The 26,290-nt window shown below is 36.1% G+C and overlaps 1 protein-coding gene across 1 annotated transcript; it reads right to left on the bottom strand.

Annotated features, from left to right (window-relative positions):
* Positions 1 to 573: 573 nt before the first annotated feature.
* LOC135084443 (uncharacterized) lies at positions 574 to 24,440 on the bottom strand. Its single transcript, XM_063979225.1, has 3 exons — positions 24,275 to 24,440; positions 5,055 to 7,262; positions 574 to 798 (listed from the first exon to the last, which is right to left on the bottom strand). The coding sequence occupies exons 1-3, from the start codon at positions 24,276 to 24,278 to the stop codon at positions 587 to 589; spliced, it is 2,424 nt and encodes an 807-aa protein (XP_063835295.1). The 5' UTR covers positions 24,279 to 24,440; the 3' UTR covers positions 574 to 586.
* Positions 24,441 to 26,290: the final 1,850 nt, after the last annotated feature.

Raw genomic sequence — 26,290 nt, 5'->3', positions numbered from 1 at the left:
TACAAATTAGAAACCGACCAAACTATTGGCCGGTAAAAAGTCTGTAGTCTGTGGTACTCAAAATCTGTGGGAGCTATTTGACAGCTCTAAAAAAGTTTGTCAATTGACTAGGGTACACTACCCTATTGCCAGTCTGTGGTCGCCTTCAACTCATTTTAAAATCCACTTCATTTATTGCAAGTTGACTTCAACAAGTTACTTAAAATCCTAGATTAATAACACCTAGAGGGATATTCTTCATACAAGCGCTTCATCTAAACTTTTAAAGTGAGGCAAAAATCACAAATGTCATCCAATGTCACCAAACACAAGTTTTCACTAGCGTTTGACTTTGTCATCTGTCAGAATGATTCGAAATATTAGCCAGTGGTCTTATAGGTCTACGTTTACTCAGTCAGTGCCTGAGATATGGCACGGGAGACATTGACATAATTATTGACGTGACAGAGCAATTTTTAATCTGAAGCACATTAGAAGATTCGCTGACGTTTGACGCCCCAAAAACACGCTATAGTTTGAATTGCCTCATTTTTCTTGCGATTACTACCCATCTAGGTTTTATTAATCTAAGCTTACAAACCAACCTCTATTGCAAATGGTCGTAGGATATATCCGCGTGGAATCCCTCGGGTCCGGCCGAGTATTGCACCTTCTGCATCCTCCCGTCGGGTAAAAGCACGTGGTATCGTCCATTCGTGCTGTCTCCGTGTTTCGCTTCTTGGTGGCCGAAGTCGTTGCCGCTGTGTGCGTCGCGCACACGGTAACCGAATTCGTAGTTGGCGGCATAGTGGAGCTGGAATAGAATAGAAATATTAAGGTAAAGTATTTTCTAGCTAGACTTACATAATGCCAGAATAAAGGTAAAAAACTTTTTAGACTCGGGTATTCTTAGAATATACGCCCCATTCTTATTCTGTCCTACCCATAAATGTAGGTAGGTACAGCGTAGAGAGTGTGGGCAAAAACTTCTCGGTAGATAGTCGAAATCGGTTAGTTAGATGATTGTCGGAATTTTATATTGAGTAGGTTCCTACGGTGCCTGTCTACTATGCTAAGAGTCAACGGGACATTGCTGGCTGCCATTGTCTATCTAAGAATGTGATTATTGGTAATTACCTATAAATAATTAATTTTGGAGGGCACGAGGCATGTCAGAAAAATTATGGTGGTTGGTGGTCCATAAAGTTTGACATCGTGATACATAATGTTACCAACCTTAAGATAGTTAGGTAAAAGGATCCATAATATTGACGTAAAAAACAAAATTTTTCAATACCCCAATAAATTACTTTGCCAGTAATTACTTCTTCATTGAGTAATTAACCTAAAATTTGTACTAGCACAATAGCGGAACAATTATTTTTAATTAACTACTACGTTACAAACTAGTTTGGTAATCATAATTCTTTCAAATCGATTTCCTTGCATATCCATAGGCAATATTAATATATCGATGAATGAAGACACATTCAATATTTTTACCATTGTTTTTTTATTTTATTTTGTAAAACAACAGATTAACGTAGGTACAACATGAATTAAGATTAGGTACCCTATTTTGTCAAAAAACCGCTCAAAAGTATGTACTCGAATTTAAGACAAGATTGGAGCTTATTTAAGATTGCTTTTTTTAAGTATTTTTTTCTATTTCTGCGCCCCATGTGGGAATGGACTCTATCGTTATTCGAACAAAGAATGGAATAGAATAGAAAACGTTTTATTTGAAAGAAAGGTAGGTATTGCCAAAGAGGTTGTCACCTTCAGTCAGTTTAGGTATTTACTTTAGGTAAGTTCTAATTTAATTGAATCAGAATTTGATTTACCGTAGCATTAGTGTAGAGCGAAAAACTATAAATTCACCATACTCTATCATTATGTTCTGTTACTTACATAATAATAAAAAAATTGCGAGTCTCATCATACGTTTCTGTTTTTGACCCAAAAGCTATTTTACAAACTTTCATTTCTGTAGATGACATAAAACATGTCAAATCGGTGTTAAACTTGAAGTGTTGTCCATATACTACATTGTTTACCCTATTATTTATAATTTATATATTTACATTGTAATTTATATATTTACATTGTAAACTCTTTAACGTTACTCGATTTAACGACACACTGTATAACGTCGAAAACTTTGTTGGTTTACCTTGTTTTCTATTCGCTTTACCATGTCTCCATTTGACGAGGTCTATTTCACTTTGATTACATGAATTTGATCACGATTATCAAATTGGACTCCAGGCGACACTTTGGTGTCTTGATCACCCATGGATAAGACCATCTAGGTGATCAAAGTGGTCTTATCCATGGGTGATCAAATGACACCAAAGTATTGCTTGGTGTCCACTTTGATCACCTTGGTGATCAAATATACCACAATATGCTCAGTTTCTTGAGTGTCGTTAAATAGAGTTATTACATTTTAATATTTATTGGGTATTGTGACTTGAATCAAAGAACACCGATGCAAATTAAGAATTATAGCGGCTGCCCGCGAATTCGTACGCGTGGATCCCGTTTTACCCTCTGAGGGGTTGAATTTTGCAAAATCCCGTCTTGGTAAACACCTACGTTCTAAAAGGAACCCCCATACAAAATTTGAGACTCCTAGCACTTGTAGTTTCTGAGATTTCATGATGAGTGAGTCAGTGACCGTTCGATTTTATATTATTTATTACGTAAAGAAAGTTTATATCCATATCAAGATACAATCAAAACAGAACGGAAGTATATAATTAATTAATTATATAATAATTAATTTGAACCATAAGTTAATGCAAATTATAAAGTTAGTTTACATAACATGGGCAATCAACGCGTTAAGTAATATTATGTTGAACTAAATGGTTTTGACAGGTAGAGTGCCATTATGTTATAATTATATAAATTAAATAGGTTATAATGGTGTTTACTACTTATTTATAAATAGGTTAACTATCCATGTACATGAAAGTTATAAGATCAATTTGTTTATATAAATAAATTGTTTAATGTGAAAAACTGTAAATGAAACCTGTTTTGAGACAAATAAATACTTTCTATTCTATTCTATTCTAATAAATTACATGGTGTCTATTGGTCTCCATAAAAGATAATAATTTAACTTAGATAAACTCTAATTAAGCAATTTATAAACAACCACAAAAACCTGCATTTGATTATTAAGTAGGTACCTACCTAGTTTGAAATAAAGCTTGCGTACCTAGTTGTTTTGAATTTAATATATTATTTTGATTAAAAAAGTAGGAGAGATACAATACAATTCAAAAGAAATAGATTTTCATCAAAATGGTAGCTACCTAATTCTTATTACCACATAGGTACAAGTAACAATCCAGCATTAAATATGCCTTGATTTTACTCTGTCCTCGCAATCTCACGACTATTTTTTATCAAAAAATTAGTTTTTACATCTTAAAACAATAAGTATCATTTACAACATTCTCAGCCTTGTTAATAAAAATAATGCGACTGTTACAGAATGGTTTTGTTTCGGTTAATTAAATAAGGCTACAGCATAATAAGATTTACATTTTTGTTGAAAAATAACATAGACTAAGAGCTAGTGAACGCCAGACTACGTCATTTTATAAAAGCTGAAAGTTTGTTAGCGTATGCTCACATTATAGGATAGAATGTTGGTGAATAGTAAGTATAGTATTTGGGCAATAATTAGAAGTTGTTTCCACATCAGTCAGATAGTTTTGACAGTTCCTACTCCTTGCCAGACAGTTTTTTTTAGGGTAGCTGCCAAAGCCACGATGACCCAAACTTCATGATTCACCAACATTCTATCCTATATTGGGAGCATACGCTGATAAACATTCAGCTTTTATAAAATGACGTCGGTCTGGCGTTCACCAGCTCTTATAAGAAGAGGCCATATTTTTAGCTTGACGTTCTGTTCGTTCGTATGATGATGGCTAACCTTGCAGTTACAAAACAATGCTTTTTATGAGGGCTGCCACACGAGTTACATCAAAATAATAATATCATATTACAACACTAGTAACACTACGGTAATATAGTAATACGGTATCATTTTAATGGTGCTATAAAGTTCAAAACACGTTTTTTCAAGCAAAGCTGGAAACATTTTGATTGGTTGAATGACACATTTATTTAGAGCAACAAACAAACAACAAAATTTTGGATGAAAAAATTGTAGAGACTTGAAAACTTGAAATTATGTTATTAATACCTACTATAATATCACTGACACCTCTGTGACTAGAGGGAGAGCATTTAATTGTTTTACAAAAATATTACATTTCATGTAAGTTGGTATTATTAATGTAACAAACATTTAAAAGATTGTAGAAGCTATAAATTTAAGTGTCACTAAATAAACTTTTTTTTAAAGACTTTGAGCTATGGCAAATTGGCAACCCTATCCGCAAGTTACGCATACATTTGTCTATGTTTTAATTTGCAATCCTTCTCTGTATCTAGTCATAAAATGAGCCGGTTTAATAAATTTTGATTAGTTAATAGATACATTATTTTAACGAGTATGTTTTTATTCGTAATTAAGTGAGAAAGTTATTGCTTACTTTATTTTTTACAAATTACTTAGGTAATGTATATTCAGTTATGTATACTATAAAATTATGTATAAAGTGTAACGGAATCCATTTTTTTTCAATTACATAACTTCTAATGTTAAATAAATTCTTAACTAAGTTTAAATTATTTTTATTACATAATAAATAAATAAATGCCTCTCACAAAGACTTTACCCTTAACCGTACATTATTATTATTTAAATTATAAATACTTAAATCATCTAAAAAATGCAAAAACAATACTAACATGTTTTGATCGTAAGTTCTACTGAAAATCAAGAGCTTTGCAAAAGTTCATTAATAAAAAAAAGTCCTGTAGACAATACAGGGTGTCCCTGTAAGTGTGGATCACACAAAAATATTGATTTAACATCTCAAAAGCAAGAAATATCCAAGAAGAGAGATTTACACTATTTTATGCACAGTAAAAATCTTTTTTGTACAGAAATTAGGGAATGTCGCCCTGTATTGTTCACAAAATATTTAATTTATGCAACTTATGAAGGTGATTTTTAGTATTCCTTGGCCTGTAAGGATACCGCTTCTTCGGCTTTGGCCTAGAATATTTCTGGTAAGGATATGTCTGAAATATATCTAAGTGTTGAATGTTCAAATTATTTTGACCTACAAGGTTCTTCAGTTGGGACTCCGTTAACATGTACACTGGCTCTATAACGTGGTTCAAGTTTTGGACATTTGGCACCCCGTATCTTGGAACCCCGTAGCTAGCTGAGCCTACGAGAGGTTGATCATAGAGTTGAGGCACCCCATAGCTTGTGGATGGAGGTTGATACCCCCTGAATGATTGGCCATACAAACCCCTGAAATTGTTGGAAAACTGCGGGTAACGCTTAATTTGAGGTAGCTTATGAGAATAACTAGAAGTTAAATCTAAATTATGGTTATAAGTCATAGCAGGGGCGTAATTGTGTCTAGGTCTGTTGAAATATAAAGAGGTTTGCTTCAAATTTGGGGTACCAAAATCGTAGTCAGGTGAACTAAAGTCGTCACCATATTCTTTGTATTCATCATCATCGTAAAATTCGACTTTACCATGCTGTGACCTTATTTTTTGACGAGGAGCCTCATCGTAGTCGTAGTTTAAATCAGTCGCGACACCTATCGGGAAATTCGGGGTCGTCAGAAAAGTTTCTATTTGTTTATTATAAAAAGGTCTGAGTCTTATTAAAGGCTCAGCTTTGGGGGTATTATTTTTCATTGCAGGCTTCTCAGTCAAAGGAATTAGTTTCTCTATGCCAGGCGATCTTTTATCTCTGGTTTTCATACTTACATTGTCATCACCGAAAGCTGAGGTCCCTGTGCCGTCCTCAGAAAGATGCTGAACTCCATGGTGTTCAGAGTTGTGATGCAAATATCTTTGGCTTGAATCTCCTTCGGTTTTCGGACCTTTTTTGAGATAGTACACTAGAGGTTGACTGTGTGGTGAAGACTCTTTTGCTTCTTCAGGAATAAAAGGCTTGACGTCATGAGGCCTGTACCCTGAGCTGATGATTTGACTTGCAACTTCGACTTTGTAGTAGTTATTACTTTTAGTGGTTGTAGTTTCGGCTTCAGGAACTTGAGGAGTTAGGATTGTTTGTTTGCCAATCGGTTTGATTTTAGGCTCTTTATCAGGGTTTTCGATGTCGTCTACTTCTTCTGTAATAGGCGTGTAATCTTTGACCCCTGGCATGTACGCGCTAGCATACGTTGGAGGTATCTGAGCGTATTGGTCATCGTAATAATTGGAGTGTGATTCTGCTGAAGGGTTTTTCGCGTAGAAATACAAGTCGATTGGAGTGTCTAGGACATCTTTAGGTTCTGTTGCTCCTGGACTTAGCAGAGCGTTTAATTCTGACACTTGAACTTGTGGATTCTTGTTCAATAACGAGTTTAAAGCTTCAATATCTTTCGCTGACTCGTAGTGCTGCATTTGACTGTATTGTTTCGGGTAGACATATCGAGTTTTACTCGGGATCGCTTCTGTAAACAATTTAGGTTCTTCCGGCGATGGTTTGAAGGACGCTAATCCTATGTTTCCATTTGGTTTAATCGTCACTCCTTGGTCGTACGTCGGTCCTGGGGACACATATACAGACTTATACGCTTTAGGCTCCAAATATTGGTGATATTCAACGGAACCATGAGACCTATGGTTTCTGTTTTTTTCTTTTATATCTTTATTCATTTTGACTGCTTCTGGGATGACTTTGACTCCTCGTTTTAGAGTTTGAGTTCTGGTAACAGTGACTCTAGGTTTAGTTGCTGGTTTAGCATCAGGATTCGCGACTTTTTTGTCTCTTAAATTGGCCTGCTGCTGTTCTAGAGCGAGTTGATGGCTTTCTTGAGATTCCTGATAGGCTCTCATGTAGCTATCGACTTGAGGAGGTGCCTTCGTCCATCTTTGGAGTTGTGCTCTGTGTTGTCTCACTCTTTCAGCGTTGAACATCGCTTGTTGGTTCGCCGCGTGTAGTCTGGCGTTCTTCAGGGAGTTCCCAGCTAAGGGATTCCCGTAGGGTAAAGTCCCGGGGGTACCGAACCGGGTTTTGTCGTCGCTTCGGGCTTGTTCGTTGATGATCTCATGGACAGGCCGAGCGTTGGTCTTCGCGGGCTCCGAGGTGCTGATGTGGATGAGGATTAGGAGCAGGAGCCCTGTGATCTTGATCTGCGTGAGATGGGATGTCATGGTACCTGGAAAGGATAAAAAGGAACAATTAGTAATATGGCCTAGTCCAGCGGTTCCCAAACTTATTTAGTCTACTGCCCACTTTGAGAATAATTTATTTTTAGCGCCCCCCATTTTTGTAGTCAAGAGTCGAGCTCAGTCGGTGTCTAAGAGATGAAGCCTCTACACAACGTCCCGATTTTTTTTTCTGGGTCTCTTACCGCCCCCTTTGAGCCTGCAGCGCCCACAAGGGGGCGTTATCGCCCACTTTGGGAAAGACTGGCCTAGTCACTTATAAGATATTTCTAACGCCCATATTCACAAACGATGCTTGCTTAAGTAAAACCTTATACTTAGTAATGTTTGTGAATACGGGCTTAAGACGATCTTAAAGATATACGTTCCTTGGATATACGAATATGCTCTCATCTCAGCAAACAATCAATCAATAAAGCATTAATTGTGTCAGTTATAATGTTTAAGTCTTGAAATGGTATTACAGGAAGTTATGGGTATAAGAGACGTGTTTAACACGCTCACTGCGTTATGAGGTCTAAAAAGCCACATGCAGAACTTATCGCAGGTGCGGCAGTCATAATCGCGTTCTCTCACTCTGTGCGGGGGGCGACTATTTTAACATTTCTATGAGTACAACAGAGACAAATATATCAAATTGCTTCTCTTACGAAGCCTAGCATAATGACGTAGACAATATTGTATGAGGTCGATTAGGTCCCATACGCACTGGATAGAAATTAATCACGTTCAGTGCGCCGTGAGGTCTGAACTGCCTCAAAAATTGCAGGCCCCATAACCGCACAGGGTGAGGCGCGGGCGCCGCGCATTTAAAGTAGTGATGTGATAAGTTTCGATACGGATGCACGCTGTTAGTCGGTGACACATTAACACTGACTTTTTAACTAAAAATGGCATTTATATACACTTAACGCACGTATGTATTTCAGGTATTCCTAGTGGCAGATAATAATAATAATAATAATCTCAGCCTGTGACCCTGACCACCGGTAGCTTGGGCCCTGCTCCGCTGCCAGCGGGTTAACTATTTTTAAGATTTTATTTTTTATAATGTATTTTTATTTTTTGATAATTAGGTACATTGTAAAAAGAAAAAATTAAAAATAAGAAAGAAAATTGAATAAAGAAATAATAATAATAATACATATTTTTGGACATTTTACACTGCGCTTCTAGTCCCAACTAAGCAAAGCTTGTACTATGGGTACTAGACAACGGATATAAACAAACATACGTAAATACTTTTTTTTTTGTAAATACATACATATTATTATACATAGAAAACACCCAGTCCAATACAAAGAAATAATCGGGAATCGAACACGCAACCTCCGGAATAGTAGTCCGTTTCGAACCACTACACCAAACGGCCGACAATGATGTGCTGAACATTCGCTTAAAAAAGGTGGTCAACGAAAGCGCTGCGTAGGTTGCTACGACAGATTAAGACTAACACTAAATAGCACTCAGGCTGCAAAAAAAAAACTAAAAAAACTGTAACTTTTTGTGTTCTGTGTGACAAATCCTACTGTTTGCCCTGTTTTAATGAAAAACACTTTAATTAAAAACAAATATTGTAATTTTATGGTAACTGAAATTTTGTTTTATTCCCATCCCTAGTCGAGACACAAATTGGACTTTCTTTCAGTGCGAAATGAGGCAGAAAAGATGTCATATATTTTTTTTTAATTTATTCAATACCAAAATGTCATAACTGCGGGCGAAGCTAGTTTAAGGTTAAACATCTATTTAAGTTTATAATAGAAAAGTTTCAAGCCAATATTGTCTTTTCTGAGCTATATTTAAAGTATTTTTAGAAACAATATTTTGTGAGGCAGAAAAGGTCTCATACGCACTGTAAAGAAGTTCATATTGATTCGAAAAGACCTCATACGCACTGGCTGAAAGTCTACGAAAAATGGTTTCGCAGTGAGCGTCGAGCGTGTTAAAAAATACCCTGAAAAACGTCTGAAACCAACATAGGTACTAATAAAGAATATCAATTTTAAATATTCTCTATGACTTTTATTATTAGAACTAGAGATCGCCCGCGACGTCGTACGTGTGGACCCCGTTTTACCCTCTTAAGGGTGGATTTCACAATATAGTATGCTTAAAATTGGTTTGATGCTAATCGATCCTTAGTCTTCTAGATAATATATCTTATTAAGCATATCATTATCAACCAACCTTCACCTCATAAAACCACGTAAGTGTAATAATCAAAACAATCCACGCGTCATACGAACGTAACAAAAAATTACCATATCTAACCATAGAGCACGACTTCCCATTGTCTAAACTGTAATTTAAAGTTCCTAATTTTAGTAATTAACACATAAATGATGTAATCCTTGTAATTTCACCGTTATGCATGCGCAAAGAGGATGGGAGACTTGACTTTCCCTTTTAAAACAGCTGTTTATAAGCGGAAGCGGTAGCGGGAAGCGATTATGTACGTTGCCAATTAGGGTAACTTGTTTTGAATAAATTGTTTAAGTAATAGGTGAATGGGTGACATGTTTAAAGCAGAAGTGACTCGCGTAACACGCACGCACAACACTGTCGAGTTAACTGCGTACCTGGCGGCCGTGACGTCACCTCGACGCTCTGGTATGAACGTATTTTGACAGTCAAGATCTCACTGACGTTCAGAAGTCGTCCCATTGAAAAACAGTTCTAAATCCGTATTTACGAGGGTCATTTTGATAGAACGATTACTCGATAGGGTCGCAACTCAGTGTTTTGTTGTCGTTGAAGTTTTGTTACGTGAATAAGTCTACAGGGCGAATGCGGGGAGATGTGCGGGAGAGTGCGCGGGAGACTCGCATTCCAGCGAGGTGACTTGGTTTTATCTATAGGCTACAGCAGAAATAGCATCAGTTGCTTGGGTCATTTTATCAGAGGAAAAAAATACCTTAAACACTTTTATGTATCTGTATAACTATGACGTTTATTATTTTGAAAAAGTACGACACATATTAAGATACATTCACTAAATGGGCTTAAAATCTACAAAAAATGTCTTTTTATTTATGCCAAATAATTCGGAGAAAAGTAGTTATTTAAAACGTTTTTTTGTTTTAGAATGTAGTTTACTATGTAGTTATTTTTTTAGGTTTTATTTTTACAATGAGAAACGCTAAATATTTATAATCCAGTTTACTCAAAAACTGTGTATGAATTAATGATTGTAAATCGCTACCGCTCGTAAACAGTCAAACTAAAAACAAATCATAAAGCTTTTAAGTGTTTTCATGTTAATTATCGACATTATACCTAAGTATACGACAGTGCGGTAACATCGCTTCATTAATTATGTAGGTAAATCTAATTAATTTATGCATATGCATATGCCGGTCGTTTGGGGTCAATTTGTTATGAGCTGGTATCTACATGTACATCTGATACTAACTTAATTAAGTAACTAAGTTAAGTTTTATTTGTTAACAGCTACGTTATAAAGTTCTCTGCCTAGGGTGATCCACCAATATGCCCTACGAAGTTTAAAGAAATGGTGGTTGACTGCACGAATTTATTTATTTATTGCATGCACCCAAACACAAATAAGTACTTTATTTGCTATATTAGCTTTTGCCCGCGGCTTCACCCACGTGAAATTTAGTTTGACACAGATCGTCATAAATTATAGCCTATATGTTATTATGGTTTAAAAAGAACTAGCTTTCAGCCCGCAGCTTCGCGCGCGTGGACCACATTATCTACATATTTTACGGAACCCTATTTTTTTCCAAAATAAAATTTAGCCTATGTTACTCGTGGATAATTTAGCTTTCGAATGGTGAAAGAATTTTTAAAAACGGTCCAGTTTTTGAGCCTATTCATTACAACCAGACAAACAAACAAACAAAGTTTTCCTCTTTATAACATTAGTATAGATAATATACAGGGTGTTAGGTAAATGGGTATATGAGCCGACATTAGCCCATGTTAACATGGTCATATAAATGGTATGGTGAAGTCAGAAAATTGATATCTTAATTTTAATTATTTTAATTTTCATACAAATCGGATTTTATAAAAAATATTTTGTATGAAAAATAAAATAATTAAAATGAAGATATCAATTTTCTGACTTCACCATACCATTTATATGACCATGTTAACATGGGCTAGTGTCGGCTCATATACCCATTTACCTAACACCCTGTATACTGTAAAGTTTCATCAAAATCCGTTCAGTAGTTTTTGCGTGAAAGAGTAACAAACATCTATCCAGACATCCAAACTTTCGCATTTATAATATTAGTAGGATTGTTGGTACCTAATAACCCTATTTTACCTAATTAATATATTTATTTGGGTACCTACAAATACCTACCTAGAATGTGATGGTATTTTATCATAAAAGCAATCCTCTTTAGTCATAGCAATTTAGTCAATTATACTCGTATTATACACTAGGTACACAAATGTCAATTGAAAGAAAACTGCACCAAACTTTCGCAATCTTTTGTAGATAACAGAGAAAGATTACAAAATCTTTTGCAAAGATATGAAATCCTGAAATGCACTGCCTTTCAAAACTAGTTTTACTAAAGCCTTGGCCGAAATAAGGTTGAAAGGTAAGCTCCTCACATTTAGCTTTTAATGCCATAAAACTGCGAGCCAATTATGTTTATAGTTACTTGTTGGGCAATACATAATTTGAAATCTTTGGTCGTTTTGATAACAATTTAAACCCATTTATACAGGGTGTGATTTTGTAAAACAACGCCCATTTCAGGGATGATAGTAGGTACACATGAAAGTAATTGCAAGAAAAATGTAAATAAAATTTTAACTATTACTTTATTAGATATAAACCTTGTTCAAACATCTCCTAAAACTTTCGAGTCGGCGCGTGTTACCGCCCGCACCACCCCCGCGTTCCCCGCTACACAATATTCTATCATTTTTTTTCATCCACAACGAGGACGCTCTTGGCCTGTATCTCACCTGATGGTAAAGTGACGATCAGGCCGAAGGTGGATGCGAGCTTCACCCGGAATCCTCCACCACGGAGGAACTGGCTATCTTAACTCTAACTGCCGGAACACAATAATGCTGTTAACATTGTTGTTATGGCGACAGACTTAGGTAAGATGGTGGTAGCTAGCCAGGCGGACTTAGAACAAGCTCTACCACCAACCAAACCGAACAGAAAAATCTGCCTCCACTGGGAATCGAACCTGGGACCTCTGCACCTGCTGCAGACCACAGAGGTGGTTATTACAAAAAGACATTTCCGTACTAAATGTTAATAAACTATGGTTCTACTAGAGTTGAACGTTTTGTAATAAGGGCACCCCCCCTTATTTATTACAAAAAGTTATTACCTTAATATTATTATACCCCCCTATACACTACTTCCTTAACTAGTTATAAATCAAAAACTTTATGGGCATTACTAAAGGTTATTTTTGCATTTGTTTCAGGTAAGTTTGCATGATTATTGTTCAGAAAATGGGCGTTGCTAAAGGTAACTATCATTTAGAGTTTAGTAAGTTTGAACTATTATGTTTTAGACTAAGGTAAAAATGTATTGCACTTTGCGTAATGGCGCCACGCCTACGCGCCTTGGGAATGTTAGTTCCACTTTTCACTCATAGATGGCGTTAACCGGATTTGTTTTTTCGGGCTTTACAGGATGTTGTTTTGATTAACTGGTTGATAAAGTTTTTATCAGCCTACGGAAGTTTTCTTATTTACGCGTGTGTTGTGAGTGTGTTGACAAAAACATTGAACTAAAAGAAGATGACAGAAGCTGGATGGATGGATGCTGAAGATGAAGACAAGGTAAGTTTGTTCTCACGAATACATCCCGTTTTTTACAGGAACATTTTTTTTCAGGATTCCGTTAAGTAGTTTTTTATAACGTTCACATTTCACACGAAGCGCTTTGCAGTGTCCCAAAAAACCAATCCGTTTTGAATTTGTATTTTGAATTTCAAACACACATTACACGACAATACCGTTTTGCGGGATCTAATAATGCAGGATTGCCGTGGGAACGAGCCCAAACAGGTATTGCCTTTGTCCAGCGGTGGGCTGCTATAGACTGCTGCTGACGATGATAATGTCTATTTCATTCAACTCACATACAACTTGAATGGAATACATACTGAATCATCATCATCATCATTTTAGCCATAGGACGTCCACTGCTGAACATAAGCCTCCCCCAATGATTTCCACAATGGCCGGTTGATGGCGGCCTGCATCCAGCGCCTTCCCACTACCTTTATGACATCGTCAGTCCACCTTGTGGGTGGATGTCCTACGCTGCGCTTTCCGGTACGTGGCCTCCACTCCAGAACCTTGCTGCCCCATCGGCCGTCAGTTCTGCGTACTATGTGCCATGCCCATTGCCACTTCAGCTTGCTAATCCGTCGGGCTATGTCAGCGACTTTAGTTCGTTTATCTCCTCATTTCTGATTCGATCTCGTAAAGAAACCCCAGCATAGCCCTCTCCATAGCACGCTGTGCAATTTGAGCTTATTTATAAGGCCGCGTTTCCGAGCCGTATATCATAGCTGGTAACACACACTGAATAGAACCTAATAAATAAAAACAACGATGTTCCGCTACTCTTACTTTCAATGGAACCGTTTTACCATAAGCTCAATGACCATGGTACTTTCACTCTCGTACACTGTGTATGTATACGTAAATGTATACACAACCGGTCCGTGTCCGTTCGTCCGTGCCGTGAACTCTTGAGTAATTGCCGTTACGTTAGAGAAAACATACAGGGTTTTAGAAACAAAACCAAACTTTTTTAATCGAATAAAAAGGATCCATTCGGCAGTACTTTTTTAAAATGTCATTTTTATTGGATAATACACTAGACGACACTTGACTAGTCTTTGACCAGTGTGTGTTTGTGTGTTGCCAGTGATGGTATACAGATCTGAGACGTGGTCGCTTACTATGGGCCTCATAAGAAGGCTCAAGGTCACCCAAAGGGCGATGGAGCGTGCTATGCTCGGAGTTTCCCTGCGTGATCGAATCAGAAATGAGGAGATCCGCAGGAGAACCAAAGTGACTGACGGAGTCCGCAGAATCGCTAATATCAAGTGGTAGTGGGCGGGGCACATAGCTCGCAGTGCTGATGGCCGCTGAGGCGGGGCCAGGGTTAATAGGGTTCCATAAACTCTATTTAGTTACGGAACCCTCAAAATCATCAAGGTATCTACTATAAGGCTGAACTCAGTCAGTGCCAGAGGTATGGGAGCGGCACGGGAGGGGTGACATTGACATATTATGACGTGACAGCTGACAGAGCATACAAATATGAAGGAAATCTGAAGTCTCACTGACGTTTGACGTTACAAAAACAGCCTCCCAACCTTTGTTTGTCACCTGTCATCCGCTTTGCAATGGAGGGAAGTCGAACCTTAATTTCGAACTCCTCCTATGTTCTTCTGATTAATTTCGTTGCGGGTCCAATGACAGTTTAACTTTCCCCCGGGACAAACTTGACCTTCATTGGTTGGGTTTTTGTGGCGGTCAAGCTGTAGATCCTGGCTACACAGGAGTTGCATTGGTGGGAACGAGAGGTGGGAAGGGAATAGTCCCGTTTTAAAACAGCCTCCCGTGCCGCTCCCTCACCTCAGGCACGGACTGATTTATCCACTAGACCTACAGGTGTACTTATTGTATTATCACTCACTATCACCTGAACCTTGCGTTTAACAATTAAACCCAAGGTCAAAGTCTCGTAAAAGCGAACGAAGAACGGAGTAGTTCACACGCTGCACTTTCGTTTGGTATGTTTTTGCTCACTAGTATGAGAGCACACGGCAAGATATTTGGAAAGAAAACGCTATGATAAATATAAATAAAACGTATCTATTTACTATGTTTATATCTGGTACTCATAGTACCTACAAGTTTTGCTTATTTTGGGACTAGATGGTGTTTATTTATTTATTTATTTTAAGGACAGCCAACAAAGCATACACCTTATCTAATATAACCTTAATACATCAAACATTATGTGGTGTTGCCTTACTTAAAGGCTGCTACGGCATGCAAATAAGTGTATTACTACTAATAGAAGGCAAACACAATTTCAATTTTCTTTTCTCTTTTACATAAATCATGTTTAGAGTAAGTAAGAGTGTTGTGTACTAGATGACCAAGAATATTAATATTTATAAAAGTTTTCAACTTTTTCTGCGAGCCCTGCTTTAGATATCCAAGTTGCAGTTGCACATACGAGTGAGACTGATTTTATTTTGAGTTTGGTTATTTTACTTCTAAGATATTTATATTAATTACGTGTTGTCTGATGTTATTTTTACGAGTAGGTAATATTAGTGTTTATGAATTTCCAAAAAGTTATTTCAATACATGTATAGTTTTTTCAATACATGGAATAAGGATCTATGTATGTGCTTACTTAGAACTAAAAACTGACTTTGAAAATGTAGAGCAAAATTAGAATTAGAACTGGCTGTGAAAACTTAATGTTAATGTAAACGTAGTTTTACTTGTAGTTTGAAATCGCAGCAGACGCGTCTCTAATAAACGCACGTGTGTTTTCACTATCATAGAATGAACGACAATCGAGTTACGTGCGGTTACCGATTATTACGATAATCGATTACCTGATGAGTGTGGGTCGTGGGAAAGTTGGAGATTACTAAAATTAGACAAGCTTGAGCAGGTAACTTATTATTTGTACTAATTATGGTGGTTTATTGAGCTACGCTACAATGTATTCAATGTTTATAGATTTAAAAATTATCAGCAGGTAAGATTTTCAGCGGGGTGCAATGCTGCAATCTGGGAATGCAAAAGTTGCAGTGGTTTTCTATATTTTCTAAAGCAATTTAAATCACAAAAAAGTCTACAAGACTTTTTATATAAAATCTAATGCATTTTTTAGAAAAATTGGAGTATTTAACCTTTTGTACCATATTTAAAGCAAATAAATGATAATTTGATTTTGATTTTGGTGCAAATAGACCACCTTGCATTTGGTTCCAGGTGCTCTGTTTTATTTGTTTTGGTTTTTATACATTTGATACACAAACACTAATAAATATCGTGCCCAACAAAGCTCTACATTATCAAATACATAGTTCACATTCGTTCGTTCGTTCGTTTCAGCCAAATCACGTCCACTGCTGGACAAAGGCCTCCCCCAAGGTTTTCCACAATGAACGTTCACATTAACAGAAAATAATTTATTAAAGGATAAACTTCTCAACTGGTTACTCATAGACCTTCATTAACATGTTAATAGTAAGGGAAACCCCAGTCCAATTTTTAAGAACACATCGTCACCACAATGACCGATCAGGAAGACAAAGATTTTTTCGCAGAATCGTATTTGTGAAAGGAGGATGGAGTGTTTTAGAAAAACCAATGAAGTTTGTTACAGGAAAAGGTTGATTTAACTTTTTCTGACTATTTTTTAGTTCTGCCAATTTGTCTTCCATTGAATGGGGTACAAATGGGACAGAAAAAAGAATAGAGCCTACCCCAATTTTCCTGATGTCGTAGGAGGCGACTAAGGGACAAATATGCGAACATCAAGCCAGTGGCGGCGTAGCATAGGTCGGCACCCGGGGCGGCACCCCCCCCCCCCCCCCCCGTCAATATAAATTATAGCCTAAGGCACCCCAGAATGGCACCCCCCTGTCATGACATCACGACCATCCTTGCCATGCAGATGCGTCAGTGAGTACTAATCTGCGCGACTTTGTCACCCCCTGATGATTGGCACCCGGGGCGGACCGCCCCCACCGCCCCCCCCTTACGCCGCTACTGCATCAAGCCTTCCCAACCCGTCTGGCCAGTGTGGGGAGTGTATACCAAATTTTCAATTTGCAAGTGATTTTTAGTGATTGTGAGTACCTAGATACCTATCAACCTATCCATCCATCAATAGTAGTAACTACTTAAGGACTCCAGTTGATTATGTAGAATAATAATTATGTAATTCATCATCAACAGCCCTTTACAGTCCACTGCTGGACTATGAGCCTCCTCCACTATAGTGGAGGGTTTTGCCATAATCCCCACGCTTGGCAGGCGGGTTGGAGATCGCAGTTTAAAAGATTGATGTTTGTCAGAGAGCGCTGCTGCCCGTTCTCTGTTTGATGTGTAGTCCCTAAGTCGCCTCTTACGACACAAACTTGGTTGGTGACAAATGTATTCTACTCTGCCATCACCACACGGTTTATGCTAATTATGTAATAATTACCTACTTTAAATACGTTAGATCATAAACCCGTGAAATCAATAAAGAAAAAAATATTGAACTCTTTGTCTCTGGTATTTCAAGGTTTTTAAGTACCTTTTTAAATTACACGGAATATAAATAAATAACTACATATTATAATAAATATTCATGACAATGTCAAGCTTCATTAGCATTAGCTTTGCGAAGTGAACGTATTCCACGACCGACTCTACTAATCCCAACTTCCCAACTAATATTATAAATGCGAAAGTAACTCTGTCTGTCTGTCTGTCTGTCTGTCTGTCTGTTACGCTTTCCCGCTTAAACCTCGCAACCGATTTTGATGAAATTTGGCATAGAGATAGTTTGAGTCCCGGGAAAGAACATAGGATAGTTTTTATCCCGGTTTTTGAAACAGGGACGCGTGCGATAAAGTTTTTCTGTGACAGACAAAATTCCACGCGGGCGAAGCCGCGGGCGGAAAGCTAGTGTTCAAATAAATTGTTTCATAGTCAATGGTATTTGCTATTGTTAGCTTTGTGAGGTTATTGTATTCGTCCTTAATTCTGTTCTAATGTAGCTACTGTAATAACAATTCATATAAAAAAATGCCAGTAAAAATGGAGCGTTTTTTAATCGGCCAGAGCGCCATGAAAAGCACGTTTTCCCAGCTTTTCAGGAATTTTGGGTTTACTATAGAAGAAATAAGTAAGCACTTAAACAATTTTCAAATATCATAAGCCAAGATGCAATAAGTATAACCCATATTATTTTATAGGTAAATAACTCATTAGTTTAATTATTTGGTAATAAAGAAGTTATTCTCACACATCAACGTGTCGTTAAATACAATATGTAATTAATTAGTTTGTTTCACATGGATTTATAAAAAAGATATCTTTATTCACACATTAACTGCTTCGTGATAATTCTATTAATATTATTAAGTTATACCTATGACTGGTTAACTTTTTATTTAACATTTTTCTTGCAAAAGTTGATTAAAGTTTGATCTAAATCAAAGAATACTCGAAACTCTATTCTTACAACTTGATATGTTTATTATCATGTTACATACCTACTTAGGTTTTTCTTATTTTATTTACTAAGTTACCTACTTGCCACCTACGTCAAATTAACAATAATCCTGGCTATAAAGGTAAAATAGAAAATAAAGAAGGTTTTCTAGAAAAATATGTCAAAAGAACCATATTTTATACTTACTTAATGTAAAGAAAAAGCATAAGTATAACGTAAGTATTTATAGAATAAAATATTGTCTTTGTTTCAGTTGAGATAACAGCTAGCAGCTGTAGCTGCTATTTATTTATTTATAGTTATTTGTTTTTTATTGTCTGTAATAATATTCAGGTTAGCGAATATATGTCTGATATCGATATATTGATATACTAATTTTTCTGCACTTGCGTAGATATAGGCCGTTGACTTAGGCTGAGTTACGCTATCTTACTTTGACTTTAACAAACGTCAAAAAACGGTCAAATTCCAAACAAAAACACTGGTTATTGTTATAGTTACTGCTATAGTAAGATGGTGCAATCCAGCCTTAAAAATATAATGGTATCTCTATTATTTCAAGTTATTTCAGTTGTTTTTCTTATAAATAACGAGTTATTTTTCTACAAATGTGAAAACAATTCGCCTTGCAAACGAAAAAGCGATAATTTATCTCAGTGTCATACCAAGTATTATGGTTAGTTACCTGTCTAATGATTAAATTTTTTGCCCTAACTTATTAATATGAATTCGCCAAGCCTCAACCATAACAAAAAATAATCTACCTTATTAGTATTAGTGACTAGGAAATGACAAAGCAATTATGTCCGTATTGTGTTACACACAATAAGATCTGAGATATACTGTGTTACATTAATCTTCCGTGTCACAAAGTTATGGTCATGGTTCTGTAACCGACCATAATGTTTATTATTAGTAAAAAAAATCTTGCTAACAAGCATTATAGTTAAAATTACTTATCTACTTAGACTCATAATACTTTTATTACAGTTAGGTCTATTACAAACTACAAGCATATATTATTATGATATAATATGTAATATCCGCTATTTCGTATTTGTATGGAAATATAGTAGAAAGTTTAAGTTATACCCAATATAAAATGCCAATTGAAATAAAATTTATTCACTTACCTACTTCAGATTTTAATTTAAATAGGTAATGTATTACAAATTCAAATTATTTATTAGTATGTAGTTGTAGGCTCTTTTCAGGGCACATACACGTCCTAAATCAACAGATTTGGAGTTCCCAAAAAGTCTTTAAAACTTTTTTAAAATTTTACGAAAATAATGCTTTTCAGTAAGAAGTTTTCACGTTCATAAAATAGAGAGTATTTTTTATAACTTGATACTACTTGGTAGTAGTAAATATTTTATGTAAATCCATGATGATGTTACATATTATTATGATACTTGGCATTTATAGCGTTCTCATAGTCATTAACCCAGAATCATAATTTATGACCCCACGTAACCCAATGTCCGACTTATTTCCCGTTCCGTTTTACTGCTTCGTATTGAGATGACACGCAGAATTACATATTACGCAACAAAATTGTGTAACGGAACGCAGAGGTGATTTTGGCGCGCTTCCGCTTGCCATAGATTAAAAATGACTCGCATTTTTGGCGGCATGCATAATAATAAGGTCAATTGACGTATACTTATTTATTGATCTGTGATTGTAATAATGTAAGTAATTTAAAGATAACTGATCCGGAATTGTGTTGATTGTGTGTTCATAGAAAGAGCGAATCATTATTACTAGTGCGTGACTTGGTAAAAACATATGATAAATCTTTGAATTGAGCACTAGAAACTTCAATGACTGCAAATTCTATGGTACAGGTTTAATATTGATTGTACTGAACTTTTTCAGAAGACTCTGAACTGATATACGCCCGTTTCCTATAATCAATCCTTGTCCAAATCCGGATTACAACTGTCACATTGAATTCAGTTTTAGATTATATTTCCAAATTGTTCGATGCATTTACAAATTAATATTGTTTAAATAGTCTTATAAACAATATCAAAATGTAAAAACATCAAAAACCGCAGATATTTTGGCCAAAAACATATTAAAATTTGGCAGTTGACAATCCAAATCCGTCCAATTTGGATTAGGATTGAATATAGAAATCCAGCAATAGACTATCACTTCTGTAGGAGTAGAAACAATACAGTACCCTCTCCAATTTACCAGAGGCAAATGGAGTTTTTAAAGCCTGGTCAGAGTGATGCTACCTAAACTTACACGATTTAAAAGCTTTATTTTTACAAAGCTGTGTTTTGTGATGTTGCTCTACCTATTCCTTAAAATCACTCGGTTGAAGCCTATGTACTCTACATTAATTATTTTTACTTCAATGCTTTTAATTATTGTAAACGTAGGTATTCTTCAGTAATCAATAATTCCAAGATACAACTTTTTTAAAAACACTCCAGTCTCGCCCTAAAATATACTGAAAAAGCTCATTTATAAAAAGTATGTCAATATTGACTGTGCAGCTGTGCTGTGGTGTAAATAAATTCCCAATTCGCAAAAAGTTTTTTTTTCTGACACGCACGGGGCAAAAATTTTTTTTTCCTAAACAAGCTACTTGTCAACTCGCCTGTCATCACCTGCAAGCGTTGACACCTGACAGCTGTCATAATCTGACGTTTATGTGGTGAATGTGCGTGCGCAAGGATGTTTCGTCGCGGCGTATGAAAGTTGAGCGCCTTGGGGACCGCCTCCGCGTGGCGGGTAGACAGTAGAATCGGGTAATTTGAGAAACTTGTGAAATGCGTCTCTTGTTAACTAATATACAAGCATTTTTCACAAAAGTGAGGGATCTATTTACGAGTAAGTCCCACTTAGTCATTTTTCGCAACAAGTGAGATGGTTTTCAAGCTCTACATACTCTACTATCTGGGATATTAAAAGCGCTTTTTTAAATCCTAATATTACAATTGACTTATAGTGAAAAAAGTTTCACAATAACTAGTTAATTTTACGGTCTACTTTTGAATGTGGGACGAGCGTCACACATTTTTTTATGCGGGTCAAGCAAGACTTGGGGGTAGGCAAGTTCTTGATAGCAAATTATTAGTTCTCATAGAAAATATACTGCAATATTATAAATAAATGCATTGTTGTATTTTGACAGTCAAAGTTAAGATAATTATTCTCCTGTGGTTGAGGAATCCGGGTAAAGTTTGCCTCCATTTTTGTCCTAATTAATTTTCCATCACGAGAGTGAGATGCAGGCCAAGAGCTTTCATTTGAAAAACCATTGTAGTTATTGAAAAAAATATTCAAAGGACGAGTTTTTAGATCCTTCACCCTGCCTGCAACATATATTTCGCAAGCTTTATCCGCGTACACTTTAGATTCACAACACTCGATCGTGTTAATTAAATGCGTAGAATTAATTGCAAATTAGCATCGAGCTTTAAACTAAGATACATGATTATGACAGGCTTGATAGATATTTTGATACAAAGTAATAGATATCGGTTATAAAACGTCGTGTATGTACTCGTAATTAGATTTAGGAATTCACTAGTTGACTTTAATTGATATGTTTTGACAGCTTATAAAAATAAGCTGTCGATTGTGATTGTGTTAGAAAAAAACATTTATCTTGAAGGAACTAAAAAAACCAACCGAATTAAGAACCTCCTTCTTTTGTTATAGTCGGTTAATAAATTTTCAACTTTTCTGAACAAAGCTTTAAAAAATAAAAAGTTCTGTAAGGCTTTTTCAAGACGAGAGTGAATAGGCACTAATAGAGTAGAATGTACCATCCTAGACTGCATCTCACTTAAAACACCAGGTGCGAATGCGGTCAAAATTAAATACCTGCCTTGTCCTACATAAAAAATAGGAAGTTGTGCTTTATGTTTGTTTGGTTAATGTGTCAATAAATTATAGCATAGTTTTTTTTTAATCCTAAACTACTTTTACATTTGATCTTTATTGAAATACTTTATGGAATTACTCTTGCCATTGTTACCTAATTCTTTGCCTTGATTACGCAATGTTTAGGAAGTGAACTATTTACATGCGTACGCGCACCGTAAGTACAACTAATATGCCTCGTCCTGGTGTGTGATGTGACTTTAAAATGGTATTTAACATACAGAAAGTTTTCTAAGTTACTATTGGATTCCGGAAATTGTTAGAAAACTGCTAAATATAGGCAGTGATTTAGGGCAATTAAGATGTAGGATGTATTAAAAATGTTTGTTGGATCGGAAACCACGACAGTTTTATATTATTGCATCATAAACTTATAATATTTAAATACAATGAAAGGAAGAATTTTAGTAAACTGACAAAAGTAGTAATTTTATGTCTTTCTTTGTTTCCTTGCCTTTCTTTCCTTGCTTTCTTTGTTTATTTACCTGCTTATTTAGGTAGGTACGAAATAAAATTATTACCGAAGTATTTTTAGGCAAAATTCATCAATATCGCTAAGCATCTCAGGAAGGGCAAAACTTCAAATTGATTCACAAATTGCTAATTTATTACTGAAAAATCTGAAAATCTGTATGTTAATGTAAAAACTTCAAATGTTACTTTGAATGACTTGGCCTAAAGCAGTTTGGCCAGCCTTTGGACATTGACTTTAAAACTTTTTCTATCCCATAAAGTTGAAACCGCTTTTTTGCATCCGGCCAGTGCAGTACCTAGGCACACCGCCTTAAATGCCTTTGATACATTCGTAACTATTTAAAAACTGGCCAAGTGCGAGTCGGAACGCGTACCGAGGATTCCGTACAGACTATTATGTAAATATGTAGTTTGTTCATGAAATAAAGGAACACATTCACATTTTTTATAAGGAAGCCCCACTTAAGTATTTACTTTATTCTGTTTTAGTTATTTGGTGTTAAAGCGGCAATAGAAATACATCATCTGTGAAATTCAACTGTCTATCTATCACAGGGAAGTCGAACCTTAACTTCGAACTCCTATGTTCTTCTGATTAATTTCGTTGCGGGTCCAATGACAGCTTAATTTTCCCCCGGGACAAACTTGGTTTTCCCTGGTTGGGTTATTATTGGCGGTCAAACTGTAGATCCTGGCTATACAGGAGTTGCAGCGGTGGGAACGAGAGGTGGGAATAGTCCCGTTATCAAGCTATCATGGTTCATGGGATATAGCCTGGTGACAGACAGACAGTGGAGTCTTATTAATAGGGTCCCGTTTTTAGGGTTTTACTTTGGGTACGGAACCCTGAAATCCGGTTTCAAGTGAAAATCAAATGCGTAAGGTCAACAACTCTTGGTTTTGTAATTTCTCCATCTGAAAGGATTATTTACATACAAACTTGTTCAGTATTTCCTTGAGATTGTGACCTAAGTACTGGGCAAAGCATATTGAACCTTAATTTATTGAGATTTTAGAATTTAAGGTTGTTTTTATTACCCAAACAATTTAAAATGATATTGTCCCGATTCTTTTTTACCAAATAAATGGGTTAACTAATAAGCAATGCAATTTAACTACCATTCTTAGTTATTGAAATGTTGTAAATGTATTACCAAACCCTTCAGTGATTAGGAACTGTTTAGAATAAATTCCCTAGTATTTACCCTACATAGGAGTCATAGAAAAAACATTTACACTAAGGAGTCCTTAGTTTTGGACTCTATGGTCCCTATTGAATAAATTCTACAAAATTGTCTTCCCATTATGATGCTTACTTGTGTTTATATTAAATAAGTTGTGTGTTTTTTACATAAATAAACAATAATCAAAACAAAAGCTCACCCATTTTGCAAATCCAATGCTCTTAAAAAACTAAAACGAATAAAAACTCTTTAGTCTGCAAACGTCAGACACCACATTGACACAAAAAAGTTTTTAATTTCATTAAAAAAGTTTTACACCATCTAACCTCCGCGGTGTTTAAAAAAGAAAGTGACATAGACTGCACGCGGCAATTTTAAAAATGGTACTGGCTGGAGGCGCCGCGCAGTTTTCATTATAAACTACTTTGGTTAAGAGGTGGACGAAGGTAACGCTAATTCAAACGCTTCCTTCACATCCATTGAGGAGTACATTGTAGTGTGAGAAACTAGACGCCTTTGAGAAGCGGTAATGTATAGAGTAGACATGATTTGAAATGCGTTTTTGAGCAGCAGTTTGCGTGGTGAAGGGTCAAAGGTGTACGCGTGATACGAGCGACTCTTCTTCGGGTGACATTGTGAATTTTGAGTTAGTTTTAAAGTAAAGAGCTTTAGTTTTTACAAAATTATGAAAATGCACTATTACACCTATTGCTAGACTCATCTTGCCCTTCCTGAATTTAGTAGAGCACGTACTTGATCTAAAACGGATCAATATAAAATCAGGAAAACGCCATGTCAAAATTCTTTTATTTTTAGGCATTTGTCCCAAATATAGAGCCTAGCTTTCTCTATCATCATTTCGGCGCAAATACGAGTACCTATTACTCGTGGCTGTTGCTGAGAATAAGTAAGTGGTGGTAGAAACTGTTCCATACGTTTTGGTGGAATAAGTTAGAAAAGTTTTGAAAAGCTATTCTCTCCGAATCCTTTTATCATCATTGATCCCATTGTGAAAGTTTGTTATACTCGTAATCATAATTCAAACCAAGTTTGTTATAATCATAAGTCGAACAATGTAAAGCATCATCCATGTGGTTTTCTGAATAAAGAAAAATATAAATAAAATAAATAAATAATCCATCGTCATCATTTCATCATCATTTCCCTCAATGATTTCCATTATCGCCCGGTTGGTAGCGGCCTGCATCCATCGCCTTCCTGCTACCTTTATGAGGTCGTCAGTCCATCTTGTATAACCCTTAACACTTCCTAAGTAGGCTACTTTTTTAAAAATAGCCCTGTATTATGTTAAGAAGAGAACATCTTATTAAAGTTCCGAATTGTAACTTTGCAAGTCACGATTTATGTATTAGGATCGAGAACGCGGTAAATGAATGCAAATATTGTGTAATGTTCACTTTGCGACCGTTATGACAGTGTTTCCCAAACAGTGGAGCGTAGAGCAAGACTCTTCCCATCTCTCGTTCATCCCAGTGGGGGCAGATTTTTCTGTTCGGTTTGGTTGGTGGTAGGGCTTGTTCTAAGTCCGCCTGGCTAGCTACCACCATCTTACCTAAGTCTGTCGCCATAACAATAATGTTAACAGCATTGTTGTGTTCCGGCAGTTAGAGATAAGATAGCCAGTTCCTCGGTGGTTGAGGATTCCGGGTGAAGCTCGCTTCCACCTTCGGCCTGATCATCACTTACCATCAGGTGAGATACAGGACAAGAGCTTCCTCGTTGTGGATAAAAAAAAAAAATATTGGGTGGGCTTCTGTTGAAGGTCGCGGAAAGATTCTGGATGTGGGCAGCGCTGGATGGGGAAATCCTTGCGACGACACGACAGATACAACGAAATTGTCACTAATCCAGAAAAGGTTGAGAAACACTTGATTATAACAAGTTAGAAGTGGACGTTTCCGTTTTATCGATATTGAATCGATTAATAGTCGCATAGATAATTTTATCGGCCTACTTCGTGTTTTTGAATTTTAAGTGTTGATTTTTGTATCAAGTACAGGTATCACATGAGGCTATACATTGAATCTTGCGCAGTTGAAATAAGTTATATTTTGCATCAAATAAGTATAGTCTGATGTACTGACGAGGTACATAGTGGAAATTAGGTAAGATATAAAAATATTTTGTAGGTGATTACATAAAAAATGTTAAGTAAATGCGAAAGTAGATGGAATAAGTATTTGCTACTTTTTAC

Source organism: Ostrinia nubilalis, chromosome 26 (genome assembly GCF_963855985.1).
Source record: "Ostrinia nubilalis chromosome 26, ilOstNubi1.1, whole genome shotgun sequence".
Taxonomy (NCBI): domain Eukaryota; kingdom Metazoa; phylum Arthropoda; class Insecta; order Lepidoptera; family Crambidae; genus Ostrinia; species Ostrinia nubilalis.
This window is presented reverse-complemented; position numbering and strand designations above follow the sequence as displayed.

Excerpts from the sequence above, each read along its gene's own strand:
- LOC135084443 (XM_063979225.1), bottom strand. Across the intron at positions 799-5,054 it reads TCATAAGTTGCATAAATTAA|TCCAGCTCCACTATGCCGCC; the intron begins ATATTTTGTGAA and ends TTTCTATTCTAT.